General features: G+C 42.4%; 1 protein-coding gene across 13 annotated transcripts in view; it reads left to right on the top strand.

Annotated features, from left to right (window-relative positions):
• Positions 1 to 6,361, top strand: part of TENM1 (teneurin transmembrane protein 1) — a 383,082-nt gene extending 376,721 nt beyond the window's left edge. For all 13 annotated transcript variants that reach the window (XM_083721963.1, XM_083721975.1, XM_083721972.1 and 10 more), the window contains one exon: positions 1,229 to 6,361. In XM_083721963.1, the coding sequence (XP_083578089.1) occupies positions 1,229 to 1,987 (759 nt within the window). In that variant the 3' untranslated portion in view covers positions 1,988 to 6,361. The remainder of the gene's footprint in view (positions 1 to 1,228) is intronic.
• The last annotated feature ends 12,284 nt before the right edge of the window (positions 6,362 to 18,645 follow it).

Genomic DNA, 18,645 nt, shown 5'->3' on the forward strand with positions numbered 1-18,645 from the left:
GATTTCATTTTGTGCTGCATTGCTAGGCACAAGTCCCCACTTTAAAGTGTGATGTTTTTGTTTTGTTTTCCCTGTGGCATTTTCCCTGCAAAAACACACTCTTTACCGCTGAATCTGAGCAAACAGTGATCAGCCGAAAACCCGAATTGTGGTTTGTTCTGGTTCAGTGTTGAAGAGTGGGTTTCTCAAGGAAAGCACTGGGGCAAACAGAAACTGCATGAACACAGCGGTTGTGCCTAGAACACACAAAGTTGTGCCTAGAAAGTGCAGGACAGATGGTGTGGATGAGTCCTCAGCTGCCACATAAGAAGAGGTCTGTTCTTACAGTGCAGCTTCAAACCCTGATTTATCTCATTATGTCATTTTCTCATGAAGTGCATACCCTGGAGTATTGCTGGAATTCTGCAACACTTCCTGGAAGTGTGGCAGCACAGGCAGGGAGGATTGTGAAGGACCCACAACTTTAGCCATGTGCACCAGTACAGTGGTACCTTGGGTTACATATGCTTCAGGTTACAGACTCTTCTAACCCAGAAATATTACCTCGGGTTAAGAACTTCACTTCAGGATAAGAACAGAAATCACGCAGCAGCAGCAGGAGGCCCCATTACCTAAAGTGGTTAAGAACAGGTTAACCACTGTAGGTTAAGAACAGTTTCAGGTTAAGAACAGACCTCCAGAACAAATTAAGTTCCTAACCCGAGGTACCACTGTAAAGGTAAAGGGACCCCTGACTATTAGGTCCAGTCACGAATGACTGGGATTGCGGCGCTCATCTCGCTTTATTGGCCAAGGGAGCCAGCGTACAGCTTCCGGGTCATGTGGTCAGCATGACTAAGCCGCTTCTGGCGAACCAGAGCAACACACGGAGATGCTGCTTACCTTCCCGCCGGAGCAGTACCTATTTATCTACTTGCACTTTGATGTGCTTTTGAACTGCTAGGTTGGCAGGAGCAGGGACTGAGCAACAGGAGCTCACCCCGTCGCAGGGATTCAAACCGCTAACCTTCTGATTGGCAAGCCCTAGGCTCTGTGGTTTAGACCACAGCGCCACCCGCATCCCATCATGTGCACCAGTACCTTGCAAACTAACCTTTAATCATTAGATAACTATGGTTTAAAGTGAAGTGTGAACCAGGTTACGTTGTTGCAATAGAAACGTATTGCATGTTTCTCTAACAACTCCAAAAACCTTACCTTCATATGCCACGCATCTTCTCTTTTCCAGACTATACTTGGCATTCAGTGTGAACTACAGAAGCAGCTCAGAAACTTCATTTCCTTGGACCAGCTTCCCATGACCCCCAAATACAGCAATGGAAGATGTGTGGAGAAAGCAAAGCTGCCCAGATTTGCTGCAGTTCCCTCAGTTTTTGGGAAAGGTATCAAATTTGCCATCAAGGATGGCGTGGTAACAGCTGATGTGATTGGGGTGGCGAATGAAGACAGCCGCCGCATCGCTGCCATCCTCAACAATGCACACTATCTTGAGGACCTGCACTTTACAATAGATGGGCGAGACACTCACTACTTCATCAAGCTTGGGTCTCTGGAAGAAGACCTTGCAGTGATAGGCAACACTGGGGGACGTCGGATTTTGGAGAACGGTGTCAACGTCACAGTATCACAAATGACTTCCATCATCAATGGCAGGACTAGACGGTTTGCTGATATCCAGCTCCAGCACGGCTCTCTGTGCTTTAATGTTCGGTACGGGACTACTGTGGAAGAAGAGAAAAACCATGTTTTGGAGGTAGCCAGGCAGAGAGCTGTGGCTCAAGCTTGGACTAAGGAACAAAGGCGACTCCAAGATGGTGAAGAAGGTATTCGGGCTTGGACAGAGGGGGAGAAACAGCAGCTTTTAAGCACAGGGAAAGTACAGGGCTATGATGGATATTTTGTTTTGTCTGTGGAGCAGTATCTAGAACTTTCTGACAGTGCCAACAATATTCACTTTATGAGACAGAGTGAAATAGGCAGGAGGTAACAAACAAACAAAAGACATCGATCTCTGCCTTTGCATCACCAAAGACTGCCTGTTTTTAAAAAAACATTAAAGTAAAGGTTTATTGTATTGGTTTTTCTAGATCAGAACTCTGTGTATATATAAATATAGAGGGGGAAAACATATCCAACTGCCTTTAAATGTGACAGAAGATGGTATTTTAATATCGTTTGTTTAAAACTCTTTGGGAGATGGCAATGATTGTTAGTTCTAGGGTGGCTGCCTTCAACATTTGGAAGCGGCGTTCTTGGTGTTGAATTTCATTTGGAAATGGTTCACATGGGCAAAATATTGAGTGTGTTCTCTCTTTCCCTCTTCAGGACACAGTTTTGTTAATTTTAATAACTTGCATACAATATGTTTGTGGTCTGGCCAACACCCTTTGTTCCTTGGTCTAACTGACAACTCATCCACCAAGCAGTCTGCACAAGCTATGCTTTTAAGGGGCCTTCAGGCATAACTCCAGGGTATAAGAAACACCCCAAAATACTTTGAGCCAAGTAGAAAACCAGCCCTCTATACTTCACACCTCAGAGGTAGGGTGTTGTCAGCCATGACCTTCTTAATAAATTGCAGATAAACCATTGTTAGTCATTGCCTTATAGGACAAATTGTTTCACTCTGTGGGCAGTTAAAAAGTGGCAAGCCAGATTTCAGGAATCTCAGCAGTGATAACAGTCATGTTCACAGACCTAAGAAAAGATGCCCTTTTGCTTGCCAACTCAGAAGATACTAAATGGTGAAGCACAGATAGAGATGCCACTTCATCTAACATTCCTATTGCAAATTTGCCAGCTTTGAAGTAGGGGCCAAAAGAAGAATGTGTGTGGCCACCCTGAGCTCACTCTCTAACACACAGAGCACACACACACGTGCAGACTCTCTCTCCTCCCCCCACCCCCAGCAATTCATCTTGAATATAAAGCATTTTATCTTTTCTCAAGATAAATTGCCAGGTGGGAAAGGTGATCTTCATGGAGATTGCAGCTGGAGAGGAAGAGATTTTGTTCTCCTGCAACATCCTAGTTGCTATATTTTCCATGAAGATCCTGGTCCTCTGTGTATCAATTGGACTTGAAAAGTCTACCACAGACACCAGTTCTCAAGCAGTCTGGGAGAGGTGCTTTTAGCAAGGGAGATACCATTCATAGCATCCATTCTCACTTGCAATTCCCTGGGCCACAATTAGGCTAGAAAAAAATGCTTCCTACTGGCTCCAATAGGAAGCTTTTTCCAGCTAAAAATTGTGCTGAGGGTGGGGAGGATGAGGAAAGGATCCTTCCAGCTGAATGGAGAAGTCCCTTGAGTAACATCGAGCTGGCTGGTGGCTGGTTTATCACCCTGGACCTTATGTTTTTGTGTCTTTCACAAGTTTAGATTTAGGCCATGCATTATAAGCACATTTGGTCTACAATCCTAACCACACATACCTGGTGGGAGCAAGCATTGCTGAATTCAGCGGAGTTTACTTCTGAGTAGACATGCTTAGGATTGCAGGCTTGGCCATTAGCGATTCCCATCAGCATCAATGGTAGAAGGTAGTGATTTTCAATTTAAGTGAGAAGTTTCATCAAAGTGGATACAAACACCCTGGCACTCTTCTGAAATAAAAGAATGAAGGACAGTCTTAGTGTAGACTTCAGGGCCTATTCATATGGCAAATGGAAATGCTGAAAGATGGGAAAGCCTGACTGTGGAGAGTCTGGCACATCATGATGAAGTGACCAATGCACTTGCTCCCTCAGATGTACAGTCCAACTCAACCAGTTTTTTGAGTTCACCAATATTTGCCCATTTTTCTTTCAACTTCTCATTCATTTTATTTCTTTAATTCTTTATGATGGCATTTAGAATCCACTTTCACTGCCACCCAAAGCAGTTTAGAAAACATAAGGTAACCACAAAGAAGTAAAATACACAGTTAATATCAAAAGCAAAAAAATCAGCAATAAACCGCAGGAATGTCATCTTGGTCATACAAATGGGCCCAGATGAGTGGATGTATTTTTTTTTAGCAAGGAAAAGCAGGTGCTTAATAATTTGTCCTCACTAAGCAAGTACTAATCACAATGCCTGTTCATGAGAGTTAATATCCTAATATTCATTGCTCCTATATTCCCAAGCTGGTTTATATTGGGTATATATGACAACTAGCTGTTAGGGATGGGCTTGATTATGAACATCAGATATAAATCCACCAAATAACATTGACATTTGAGTTCTCCCTACTTGTTGGTCGTCGGTGGTCCAGATTCTGGATGTTCTTCATCTTTGACCACTGAAGGTAGGATCTGGGAGGGAGGGAGGGAAAGAGGGGGGAGGGGGAGGGTGCCTCAGAGGAAAATTCACTCTCCTTTAGGTTCTTTTATGGTATAAAATACTGTACACCATTGGATCCAGTTAATGAGATCAGACAAAATAATTAGTATTGTACCTTGTTCTTGTATTGCTAGCTCTGACCTGGGGGTCATTCCCCATGAAATTGTGGAGAATTTTAGTACCTCCACACACCAGGCTAAAATGGACAAGCACTTTTTAATTCACAGAAATAATTTCTGGGCTTTAAGTAAGAAGTGCACTCATGGTGATATATTTTAGCACTGATCTAAGATGTCAACACTAGCAATGTTTTAAGCAGTTCTATCATTTGAGGCTCGTGAATTGATGTACCTTTTAAAACAAAATGCTTTAAAATACCCAGAAGGGAAGAAAATGTTTTGAAACTCTTCTTAAATAGTTATTAGCTTGAAATTGTGCATTTCTAGTATGTAATACGTATGACGTTAGTGTGTGCCTTGAGTTCCATATAGATATATTTGTATTATATGCAGGAAATGCACTTTATATTACCAACCATGGATGGGTTTTAATGCTGCCTTGAATGTTGTCATTTTTGTTATTATGCCAAAAGCTCATAAAATGAAATGGAATACTTTTCTTTTCCCTCTTTGGCGTTTACCAATGAATGAACAGAATTTCCTAGGTGTGTTTATAGGTATTGTTTGATATAAAATGTGGATTAGAAAAAAAATAATTAAATAATCATGCCACCAGAGGGTGGTGGTATATAGAAATGTTTTTATCATGTTTGCTTCTGAAATTCAGGAAAAAAAACCTGTTATTTTTCCACTTTGAGGTCAAGGACGCAGCCCTCCAAGCTCAGCTTCTGTGCAAATCCTGTGCATAGGAATGAATGGTGATTGTGCAGAACATCTGAATAGATTTCACTTTAAAGCAACATGTTTTGGGTGCTTCCAGACTGTAGCTTTTTTGAAATCTTAAGAAGGATGTAGTTGTATAGAATGCAGACCAGCAGCGGTGAACCTCAGGCTCAAGTGGCCAAATGCAGACCTCCAAGCATCTCTCTTATAGCCCTTGAACCCTTATAACCCCAGGTTATCATCCTCACCAGCCTTACATCACACCCTCCTTGAGTGTTTTTGCATGGCTGGGATGTATCCTTGAAAACTGATAATATCTCTTGCTCACCTGGACAGAGAGGAGTGTGCAGAAACTACTGCCCTACAAAGATACAAAATTTGTATTAATTGCCCTGACCATTTATTTATTTTTGCCTTGGGCCTAACCCACCACTGACATATGGTCCCTGAAAGGTTGCTCAGAATTAAGTGTGGTCCTTACACTGAAAAAGGTCCCCATCCCTGGCCTAGATAATGCATTGTCTAAAGCAAGGTTTCCCAAACTTGGGTCTTCAGTTGATTTTGGACTACAATTCCCATCATCTCTGACCACTGGTCCTATTAGCTAGGGATGATGGGAGTTGTACTCCAAAAACAGATGGAGACCCAAGTTTGGGAAACCCTGATCCAAAGAATCATTCTGGCTTAAGCTCATCCACACTTACGTTTAGTCTGCACTCTCTAGGCTTTCCAGCTCTGTGTCTGAGTGGTTTTTTGTTTTGCTTTTTGTCCCACTGCTTCCCCCCAGAAAACCCACTCTTTACTGCTGGATCGGAGCAAATGGCAATCTGTGGAAAACCCCATTGCCGTTTGCTGTGATTCAGGAGTAAAACATGGGTTTTCCATGGGAAGGTGTTGGGACAAAAAAGAAAACCTGCTCAGACACAGACCTTGAAAGCCTGTACCTGTGCCTAAAAATGTGCACAATGTGGATGAGTTACTGACATTTTGCCATTCTGCAAGTGGTGAGCAGCCTTTGTAAAGAAAGTGCAATTGCCAGAAAGCACATACAAGCCATTTCTGGGAGAAATGGGTTGAGGATATACATAGAATAAAATGTACAGAATGTGTTGCTTCTGACTACATTCTACTTTAAACCACATTTTCCTTACAAACACATTCTGTTATTATGCCATCCCGCATAACCTTACTAAAAGCAGACCTAGTGGCCCTTTTAGGCATGCTTCAGTGAAGGCAAGTTGGATATCAGACAGGTATTAAGTCACTTGGCCAATTTTATCTCCCTACTCCCATCCCTTATATTCCCCCCCCCCAAAAAAAAATAGTAGGAGGAAAATTCACAAATGAGCAATTTCTAATGAGCAATTAAATAAATAATCTACAATGGGATGTGCTAGGAGATTTTGTGTTCTTGCAGTGGTGGCAAAGCCTCTGACTACTATTGGCTGAATTATTGTGATGCCTTGGAATATTAGCAAACATTCAATCTGCTGAAGGGAGTTCTCAGATATGAAATATTCACATCCCTCCAGTTTTGTCTGTCCTCACATCGTCTTAAGGACTGGAAGAGCATAGTGGGCAGAACAAAAGAGAGTGAAATGAGAACTAGTTGAAGAAACACCACCTCAGAAATAGGAATCTTGAAGAGAAGAATGGCTGCAGAGAAGGGGAGGGAATACACTGAAATAGGGACTGGGGTGTGAAACAGAAGACAGGGAAAACAAAGAGGGCAGAAGAAACTGGAAAGGGGTGACAATTGTGGGAAAACTACAAAGGGCCTCAGGGCAAGAGAATGTATAGGAAGTGGGGCAGAGAGTTGGAAATGCTGTACGGAGGCTGCCTGACATCATAACAAAAGGAAGTGAAATAAAAGTAGGGGGAGGCAACACACTGAAAAGCAGAGGCAGCTTCCAGGTGGTCACTGTTTTGCAGGTGGCATTCAACCAGCAAATTCAGGTTGCACAATTAAAGTAGATTTAGCACTCAAGCACAAGAAACCTGCTCCCTACAAAATCATCATCATCATCATCATCATCATCATCATCATCTTTATCTTTCTGAGGCGGAGCAGTTGAAATGTGTGTGATGACTTTTGCTTGATGCAACATCATATAACCTCACAAGCGCTCAGTAAACATCAGACATTGTATAACCTCCTTGCAAACGTTGTGCAAACGAGGATGAACGCCCAATAAACAGATCATCTTGAACTGACCCCAGTATGTGGCTGCAGAGGCAGGTACTTGGAGAGCAAGAGCTTAACAATGCACTCCTGTAGTTGTAACTGAGACTTAATTGTTTTAAGGGAAAGCTGTAGCTCAGTGGTAGAGCGTCTGCTTTGCATGCAGAAGCTCCCATTCCAATCTGAAACCCTGGAGAGGGCAGCTAGGACGTCACTGAAATGGAACACTAGCTCTCAGGTAGTAGTCAGCAAGAGAATGAGACAGAGGTCTTGTCCACACTTCCACTTGTCCTGTGCTTTCCAGACATGGGCCTGGGAGAGTTTTCTGCAGACTGATATTTGCTCCAATTCAGCACTAAAGTGCATTTTCCCCCCTGGGGAAAGCAGAGGGGCAAATGGGAGACATCTCTGACCCATGCCTAGAAAGCATGGAACAAGTGGATGTATGGATGAGCCCTGAATGAGGAGTGGGCCCCTAAGACCCCCAGTGTGTAAAGTGTGGCAAATTAGCAATGGAATGAAGTCTAAAGTTTAATTAGAGAAGATGACGGCAGCCATGTGCACTTATGAATGGTCATATATAAAGTATAATGGGGTTACTATAGTACAGGGGAATGGGGGCACAGAGTGCTAGATCCTGCTCCTTTCCACTCCCTTACCTCACCTTAATCTACTTTTTTAATTTGCAAAGTATTAATTAACCACATACACAAATAATTTAAAAACATAACACCATATATAACTATTAAGATGATGAGATGAGAAAGCTCATTCCCAAATGCAGAGTGAACCTGAAATCGCACCACCCATAGGGGTGGGATGTAAAGCTCATACTGGGTTGAAAGAGCAGAAGGTTGATACGGGCTGGAAGCCAGGAAGGGCAGAGAAACAAGAGTGCTCAGCGGTGATTCATGGTCCTTCAGGGTAGCTGAAGGACATGAGAGCACAGGCAGTGGGGGAAGTGGGTGGAATTAGAGCCTTGAGGAAACAATGGTCAGTGGAGGAGACATGAGATTGGAAGCAGCAAAGATTAATTGGGAGCGGTTCAACTAGCAACCAAATTCACACGTTGTCATTGTCCCTTTTTCTGGTAAGATGCCTGTGCTTTTAAAAGTTTGCATAGAAATATAAAACTGCTGTGATAAAGGAGTTGGGGTGGGTGGAGAAAGAGAGAGAACATCTATTACATTGCAGCCTGTTGGCTCCCAGATCTGTTTGATGCCTTCAGCAGAATGAGGATGGGATGAGGCGGTAGAGTCAGGAGGTTGTAGACTAGATCAGTGTTCTTCAGTCTCGGGTCCACACAACTTTTAGGACTACAGTTCTCAGCATCCTTGACCATTGGCCAAGCTGGCCAATGATCTGGATTGAAAACAACTGGCATGCCATTAGTACGTAGATGAGGAGTAGAGAGAGCCTGCAGCCCTCCAGATGTTGCCTGCCAGCCAAAGCCAGCAGCATGCCCAATGATAAGGAATGATGAAGCCTAGCAAAAGCTGAAGGGCCACAGGTTAGTTACCTCTATGCTGCTGCAGGGTGAGTGTTCAGTGTTCCACAGGCTTGCAGGAGGCAAGACAAGAAAACTCAATGCTGAGCCCTAGTAGATTGAGCTGAGCATGAATCAGCTTCCTCTCTGCACACCTATGTCAGCAGCAGCCCTGCCCTTTGAGACACACAGGGGTCACCTCAACATCACAAGAGACTAGCAATGTAAGGAAGAACCCTGGTGATCTAGCTGAAACCCTTAACTTGCCTCCTCTTCATGCTATTGTATTTCATCTGGAAAACGGTCCTCCGGATATTTCTAAACCATTCCCCCAAAGCAATGTCACTACCAGCAGAACTAAATTCTGTCTTTTAATGACAGTGAAAACTAGTACAGTAAATCTGTCACCATTCGGCAAATTAGAACACTTTGGTCAGTCTGCAAAGTTATATGCAAACACAAAACATTGGTAATACAATCTAAAGAACATACATCCTTGTGTTCATCTCCTGTTGATGGTTCCAACCTTACTAGAAAGTGCAGTGTGTTTCCCATCATATCATGTTAAGATATGACTGAAACCTAGGGCTTTGGTGAGCAAGGCTATTTTTTGTTTAAAGACGAAGAATATGATCATGCTGGCAGTAATCTGCTGCCCTTCAAACGACAGAGGGCAACATTTGAAAAGGGTAGGTTTTTTTTGAAAAAATGTATCCCACTTTTCCCATCAATTATGCTCAAGGTATAATGCTGGCTGCTGTATGAAGGAAGATTGTAATGGAGAAATAGCAAAATCACCAGAAGCAGAGAGAAACAAAAGAGCTGGAGCCAATTTTTAGCACACAATGACAAAATGTGTTAGATTTTACGTGTTCTGTGGTCCGCAGTCCTACTCATTGCCCTTCCAAATGCTGGCTTATAGAGACCTTAACAAAAACTGGGTGTCCTCAAGTTCAATTTTGTTGTGGGATTTTCTTGGCCTTTGCCATTTTACATTATCTGTCCAAGAGAATGTGTTTGCCAGTTACAATCTTTTCTTAGATTTAGTGGTGAACTTTAGCCTCTTAATAAACATTAGTATATCTGTAGGTCTTTGACAATATTTCACATGTATGATGATGAACCATAACAGAACATTGAAACTTTCATAAACAAGGTGTCTATAAACAAAAAGAGAAGCCTAGCATACAGTGTTTTGTCAATTACTAGTCTTTTTCCTTTGTTTTTGCTTTCTCATGAATTGTAATGATGTTTACAATGTATGCCAAGATTTTCCATTCCTATCTAACAACAACACTTCTAAACTTACTGAAATTGTAGTATAACGGCTTGAACTTTGTTGCTAGGGAACAATAGATTTCCTTTTTTTTGTATTCCTGCTCTGAACACTGGCTGGATAACTGTACAGGTTTTATGTTCAATGGCTGCAGTGAAATGGTTTGTTGCATTTTGCTCTGGTTTTCAGACCAGAAGCATGTATTTTCTACAAGACCATTACAACAACCCTGCTGTAAATAGTAAAAGTTACTATATAATGTGTTGACATTTGAAAGACAAAGTACTTTGAATATTTCATTTTTAAGACATAAAATTGCAAACAATTAACCAGAATGACTTTTCTTGTTCTTGACTGGCCAAATGATTTACATCACAGTCCTGTGTCTATCTGCTCATAGGTTAACAGAAGTTGTCTTTGTTGACCTTCATAGAGGTTCCTCTCTATTTCTCCTTATGCTGCAAACCTATGGTCCCTCAAAGGGCATCCCAGAGGCAAGTAGAAAATACTGGATATTACTCTGGGGTGGGGTGGGGTGTGTGTGTGTGTGTGTGTGTGTGTGTGTGAGAGAGAGAGAGAGAGAGAGAGAGAGAGAGAGAGAGATGGAACAGCTCAATACATTTTGTCACCTGAAGTGAACCACAAAATGGCACCGCTGTCATTGAAGATGGGGTGAGTGGAGATCTACATCAGGAACAAGGGGGGAATAAAGATCAACACTGGGAACAAGAGGGGGAATCAAACCAACCTCACCCAATACATGACTTGGGAATCAAAGGCTGTTGCTGGGGGTGCAGGAATGGGCTCACTCTGAATCACCTGGGCACGTGCAGAGACCAGGAGACCCCAGAGAGAAACCCCTGCCATTTCCTCCCTAGAGGTAGGAGAAGACCAACAGCACCTCCTATTTGTCACTGTAGAGGCAGCATGGGGTGGGGCTGCTGACCTCTGCAGCTGTCACTACCACTGTCAGGATGCTGTCAGCGGCTTCCAGCTGGTTGCCCAGGAAAGTATAAATACAGGGGAAAGTTTCTTACCATCCTTTTTTATTTCAATCTTTACAGAGAGAGGCTATAGAACCCAGCCTCCTGGATAATGACGTTGTCCTGAGTGAATCTCTACCTCTTGTCTCTCCCACTTTCTCATTCGTCACTTCTATGGGTGCAGCTACATGCCCTCTGTCTTTGAGCTCTTTGCTCTCCTACTTTTAAGACCTACCGGGTTCTGGGAGATGGAGGATCTGGAAGGCTTTCTAATGACAATGTGTCAGCTGGGTTTTGTTCTGGCCCTCCCATGATTTCCTGGATTTCTCCCTCATCTGCCTCTGAGCTGCTACCTTCCTCAAACCCCTGTTGTAAAGCTATACTGTCTTCCTCTTCCTCCTCCCTGGAAAGGTCAGGATGGGGAGGCAGTCTCCACCATTCCTCCTCTGCCCAGTCCCTGACAACAACCATGGTGGTGGCAACAGTGGGCAATTGATTCCTTGGAGGCCAGATCTGGTGGTCACTTTGCCTTGCCTCATAGGTGGGCCAGCCCTGGTAAGGTAGATCAACCCTAAGGATGGGGGAAGGAATTTGATTCAGTGTGCATTTAAAGCTGAATCTAGCAAATTCACACATTCTGAAACAATATGCTAACCAAAATCTACACTTATCCAAAATTTGCTATGCCAGCCAACCATACAATGCTACAAAAATGCCTATATTAGAGGAAAGTGTTCATAGAAATAAACATATTAGTGCACATAGCCTGCAAGAATGGATTATATATTGGGGAATTGGTTTGCAAAAATGTGTTTATTAGGAGATATGCACACAAAAATGCTGAAGTGTTTTCATGAGGATTTAAACAAAATAAAATGCAGAAACTGCCACAGAAATATGGAGGACAGAATTCAGTATTGACAAATCCTTGCAACCCAATCTGCAAATGACTGGGGGTGGAGACACACATTGTGCAGAGGGTTTTACAGGACACTGTTTTTTCTCTGTCCTCTTGGGGCTTTGCTATTGCTTCACTTGCTTTTCTGCAGTTGTGAGCTGTTGCAAGTGCTGCACTGCTTCAGCTCTGCAAATGTCTACAGTATGCGTCAGGGGTCTCTTAGCTGGGTTTAAGGCAGATAGAGAGACCTGCAGCTTCCCATACTACCCCTGTAATTTAATCCCTATGCTGACATCTCTCTCTTTGATGTTCAGACAGCTGTGTCTTGGGTTGGATCCTGCTTACAACTTCCTGCTTCTCCTCACACACTTTCTCTGAACCTTGGGTCAAGAGGACATTTTGGATTTATCTTCTGACAACCAAGGGGCGAGCATGGCTTCTTTGTTTCCCCAACTAGATAGCTAGAACTACAGAAGTTATTTCCTATCAAGAATGTACTTCCTTTAATAAACATAAGTTTTCTTACCTGAAAATGAAAATCAGTGTCTCTTAACAACCTAACCTTCTCCCAGTCTGAATTTACTCCACAAATACACAAGATCTGTTACGTGAGAGTCACACAAGTCTCCAAACGTACACGTTTGTGCAAGCTTCTTTAAATCGTGGAGGTGCACCCATTGTCTCTCGTGACACACAAATACCAACAGGGATCAATGTGTTTCCTTTCCATCTGAGCTCTGGTGAATAATTTGTCTCTCATAAGTCACATTATCTTCTGGAGTGCAGCAAGCCTCAAATTTGCTGGCAACAGCTGATACCTTTTGCTTATTAGCCTCAACAGTGAAGTGAATGGATATGAAAACCTCCCTAGTCTTTTCTCTAGGCATGTGCAGAAATCAGGCATTTTGGAGCATGTCATTCTTTGTATGTGAACCTCAAGCAACACTGTATACTTTTAACCCATGCTTCCACTTTCTCCAGTTGTTGACAGTGTTGCCCTGAAGCACCAGATTCCCCAGAGACTATATTTGTGCCATAACCACTGTGCAGGGATGTCAGTGGCACTGCGTAATATTCTTAAATGGGTCCCATGTCCATCTACCACTCACACAGTCCTATGTATGTGTCTTAACCATGCCTCACAAAAGCTGCCAGGAGAATGGTTGCTCTCTTAAATAGGTTATAAACAGGGCAACCTCTCATACTAGCTTACACAAAACTGAACTGGCAGAAGGCTGCAACACACGAAACATAAATCTCAAACATGCATGCTGGCATTCTGTCATGATATCCAGTAATATTTCCTTCCCCCATTTTCCTTTCACACTCATCTTGAAACCTACCCCTACTCTCCCTGACTTCCTTGCCTGCCCCTCAAATTACCACACTCTTGTTTTAGTGGTCTGCTTGCTACAACCCCAACATTACAACTGCACTGGGATGCTTCACACGTGATAAGCAGACTAGGCCACTTTACACCTTTTTGAAATAAATTGGTACCAATAACTCAGTTAATCTCAATGAAATAGAGACAATTTCCTGGCTAGTCACAAAAAAAGTATTCCCAGCTCCTTTGACCTCTCACCTAACTTCTATACTTGAAAGAAACCGCCCTTCTGGTGCCCGTGAGCACATTTGGGAATCTGAAGAAACTGCTGCAAAATGGATGATCTGACTGCGCTAGTCACAAAACACGGCCATAGGTGGTACACCCACCCACCCAATAAATTCATGTTTAATTTCTGTTGGTGGTGGTGGTGTTTTGCAATTTTGACCTGTTGCAGGACCTTAGCCAGACCTTAGCATAGCATACGCTGAGTTCCAGAAAGCAATCAGTTGCAGGCAGGATAGACGAAGAGGGAACAAAACGCTGCTACTAGTAGCTTGGTTACTTGGATGTGTTTATTATTTACAGCAGACTCTACAAGTTACTATATGACTCTACAAGTTACTATATACAAGAACAGAAACACAGATCTTAACTGGCTCTCTCTTAACAAACTCCAAACCACTCTCAGAACACCACACTAACCAACACACACTCCAGTCGGTAAGGGTCAAAAGTCATTATGCCTGTGTGAGACTTCAACCAATGGTAAAGCTGTATCCAGGGTCCCATATCTCCAGGCAGATAATGCCTCTCTGCTCAGTCATCATTGGCTTTTTTCCAACTCTTAATTGACTCTGTGTGAAGCTGCACGGAATAGCACGTAGTCAAAAAACCCAACAGTTGTTTTTCCCATCAAGAGGTAAGTGAACTAACCAAAGCATTAAAGGCCTAGCAGAAAGTTACTAGGCCTAACCGCACATCAGAGGAGCCACATAACACGTTTAGGACAAGGCAGTTATACATGGACAAGAACTGCCAACCTGGAAAATGCCCTGGCATTACTCAGGAGGGATGCACTAGTGTCAGTGCCTTTACATTAATCTTGTAGCATACATCTCGCAGGGTTACAATGCCATTATCTCTCTAGATGCCACACCTCTCCCACACAGGATCAATGTCAACAAGTAAATAATAATAATAAGTTATACAATATATTAAACAATACAAATCATTTTGACAGCATTAAACTACACAGGAGAGAGAATAATATGTAACAAAGAAATAAAACAGTAGCATACACATCCAACTTGCCAACCTAGCAGTTCGAAAGCATGTCAAAGTGTAAGTAGATAAATAGGTACCACTCTGGTGGGAAGGTAAACGGCGTTTCCGTGCGCTGTTCTGGTTCGCCAGAAGAGGCTTAGTCATGCTGGCCACATGACCCGGAAGCTGTACGCTGGCTCCCTTGACCAGTAAAGCGAGATGAGCGCCGCAACCCCAGAGTCGGCCACGACTGGACCTAATGGTCAGGGGTCCCTTTACCTTTATACACATCCAAAAGGGGTGGGGGAGAGAACCAACCATCTCCTCTGCCCCCCCAAAACCCTTTCTGCAGAGGTTCGCTCCCCTTATGTTTTTTTAATAATATATTGGACAATAATCAAATTCCTGAGACATGGCAATTGTTAAAAACAATACGCCAGGGAAAAGTGCTGAGTCTGTTTATTCTTATAAGCCTTCTATATCAGAACACGACATTATTGCCAGCATACTAATAGTCTAAGCAATATAGCTCCACAATATGTTAATTTGGACAAAACAGGATTAAGTACAGGCACATTGCTGACCCAGTTTGTAAAACCCTTAGCCTAGTACACTGTGCTAAGAAATATGCAATTCCATTATTGCTCCTCTCATTGGATGCATCCAAAGATCTGATAAACTTGCAAATAAATTCTTGGTGGAAATTATACAATATCAAAATATTGAAGGTGAGATTTTGAAGGAGGGGTTTTTAAACAATTATATGCAAATAGCAAAACTAGGGCTAGGGTCAATAATAAACAATATGGTTTTTCCAACGTGGAGACGGGCACAAAATGATGTAGCCCTACCACCTTTTCTACGTGTGTTTTCTATTGAACCATTGGCTAACATATTTGGAAAATAAAGTTCTCTAAGAATTTAAACAACCTTTAAAATTTTAACTTTAATTTGCCATTATGAAAAGTTAAGGCTGAGTTTGAAAAAATTAAATTTGTCCTGTTTGGGAAGAATAGCTGTTATTAAATTTCATGGAACCCCCCCCATTATTATTTTTTTAATTTCAAGAATTACCTGTAGACATTCTCAAAGACAAATTAAGCAGAATTTATTTAGCCTATTTATGCACCAAGGGAAAAATCTAGACTAAACACTAAGCATTTGGGTTTTTGTTTTTATTTAAGGAAATGAAGGTGGCTTGTGTATTCCAAACCTTGTATTATATTATGAAGCATTCTAAACTAGGCAGAATATTTCTATAATCAACTACAGTATAACTACACTAAATGGAAAGACAGGAAACAGGGACAGCTTCCTGTCATTCCATTTAGTGAAGTTATACTGTACAGTAGTTGATTATAGAGTTTGAGCGTATTCCTTTGTAACCACTAGAGTGCAGCACTTGGCTAAGATAAACAATCCTTTTTTAAAAGAACTTACTATTTGGTTAAACAGAGCAAAGCTTGGGGCTATAGATAATTCTCCCTTAACGCCAATAATTTATCATACACTTCTTTACCCCTCAGACAAGCATAATTAGCTTGTATATATATTGTATTAAAGATCTGCATGGAAGATTGCAACTAAATACTGGTCAGCTACAAGAAGTTCAGCATTAATTGTATACTAATCACCAAAACCTTCACTACAAGGCCACTGCTAAACATGCAGACTGATTGGCCATTTGTTAGGAAGCTGGAGGTGGGAGTGATATGAGTTTGGGGGAAGATTAGTAACCAATTAGTTCCTTTGAAGCCCTGCTGGGAACTTGAAAGAGAGTAGCTGAGTTGCAATTATCTGCATCCAGGTGGGAAGGAACCAAAAGGGGCAACAAGGGGGAGTGGGCAAGATAGGACCTTGGGAAACCTTTTAGGAGAGATGCTGTGATAGCTGGACAGATGTGCCTTGCTTTGTGCTAGACCTAAAGCTGTGGCTAATGGAGGAGCAATGCACTGTGAGCCCCTCTATCCTATGCTCAAGATGCATATATGTTTAAATACAACATTATATGTTGCAGACACAACAGTGTCTGTTCACCTTCCATCCAAGAGAACAGAATACCGAGTAAGCACACAAACCCTGGAGTCTCTCACCACCTGGAGGTTGGGGTGACATGTCACAATACAAAAGTCATGTCAAAGGTTTTACATCAGACTCTTATGCAAAAAGCATGCACAGATAATTTGTCAGAGCTGAAATAATCATGGGGAAGTTCTTAGGTTATAATAATTTGGAAGATGTATGGAAACAAATTAGCATTGGCAAAAAATAAGGAGAATACTACTGGCAACGCCCCATATACAAATGTTCAATATTCTTGTGACTGGGTATACATGTGCCAAGCCCAGAAGGGACAATACACCTATACTTCACCAACTCTTTAGACATGTAAAAAACAATGCTTTACAGGCTTGGCTAGGCCTTGGATTTAACCAAGGAATTGGTTTGACCACTTCAGCAGCGTATAGACTCCAATCCGGCAGATACAGTGGTACCTCAGGTTACAGACACTTCAGGTTACAGACTCCGCTAACCCAGAAATAGTACCTCAGCTTAAGAATTTTGCTTCAGGATGAGAACAGAAATTGCGGCGCAGTGGCAGCGGGAGGCCCCATTAGCTAAAGTGGTGCTTCAGGTTAAAAACAGTTTCAGATTAAGAACAGACCTCCAGAACGAATTAATTAAGTTCTTAAACCGAGGTACCACTGTAGTAGACTATAGGCTTGGAGGGGACCCAACAACATAAATGCAATTTGTCTCAAATTTTACCCCTCAAAAAGAGGATGTGTCCTAGAAAAAGAGGACACATGGCAATCTTAATTGTTGGTACTTTACTTCAAGAAAATTCAGTTTCATGTTTCAATGACGGCATGTTGTAGGTGTCGAAGCGATACATTTAATGTACATGTGGTGGACATGAGATACGATTAAAACTTTGGGGTGTGTTGTTTTTTTTAATGAAATGCAGTATAATACGAAATCTGAGGCTGCTGAAGAGGCCAGGGACCATCTGGGCTGTCTCTTATGGCAGACCCGGGTCATCCAGCCTGAGCTTCCACCATGAACCACTGGCAGCAAGACTGGCAGCAACAGCAGCTGATCTGTTCTATGCTTATGATAATATTTTATCCCCTTGCTAATTATGTTGTTTTTAATGTGCATTTTACATCTGACTTCTTTTAGTACTGCCTTCTTTCGAAATGTCTGTATTAGTTTCCTGTTAATTATGTTGCTTTGAATGTATACTTGTCAAAGCTGAGTTCAGATGCAGGTCACAGCACACAAGACGCAGAGTCTGTCATTGTAGTTAATTCTTTATTCAAGAAAATGGCATTCAATTGGCAGATCTTGCCCCGTAGAGCAGTTGCCAGGACTGACGGTCCCCTTCTTCTACCTCCACTACAGCTTCTTCCCTACCAGATGTATCCCAAGCTTGTTGCAGTAGGAGAGGCAAACTCCTGGCATTCTTCTGCAGCTCTTGCCTGCCCCCCCCCCCCGCCCCCTGCTTCAGCCTCAGAGTCTTAACTGCTCCCATCATCTGCTCTTCTTGCTCATTCAACTCTGTTGCCCCTTCAGCATTCAACCCTTCCTCCCAGGCCTCTCCCTCTGACCTCCCCTAGGTATCCCTCCACCAGTCCCCTGGCTCTGAGCCTTCCTTCTCTGGGGGTTCCCTTGGGGGTTCCCCAGCCTCCCACCACTCCTCCTCATCCAGCCAGTCAATACTTGACATTTTTTATTAAAAGACTTTCCATGAGTAACAAAATGGGAGGAAACAGAGAAAGAAAAATCGAAGGGGTGGTGGAAAGGGGTATTTGAGGGAGACATTAAACTTTCCTTCTTTACATAGCACTGTATGAGAGGAGCTTTTTTTTTTTTGGTCAGCATGAATCTGACTTCTTTTATTTGATGTTTTAATGAAGGCTGTAAATCGCCTTGAGATTTTCTTTCTGGCAAACATAAATTGGTATAGAATTGAAATGATGGTGATAATAATAATAAAAATTAAAAAAAAACCAGCAACACGGGACCGAAGAGAACCTCAGTGCTATGTTTATAATCCT

The sequence above is a fragment of the Podarcis gaigeae genome, assembly GCF_964106915.1.
Source record: "Podarcis gaigeae genome assembly, chromosome: Z".
NCBI lineage: Eukaryota > Metazoa > Chordata > Lepidosauria > Squamata > Lacertidae > Podarcis > Podarcis gaigeae.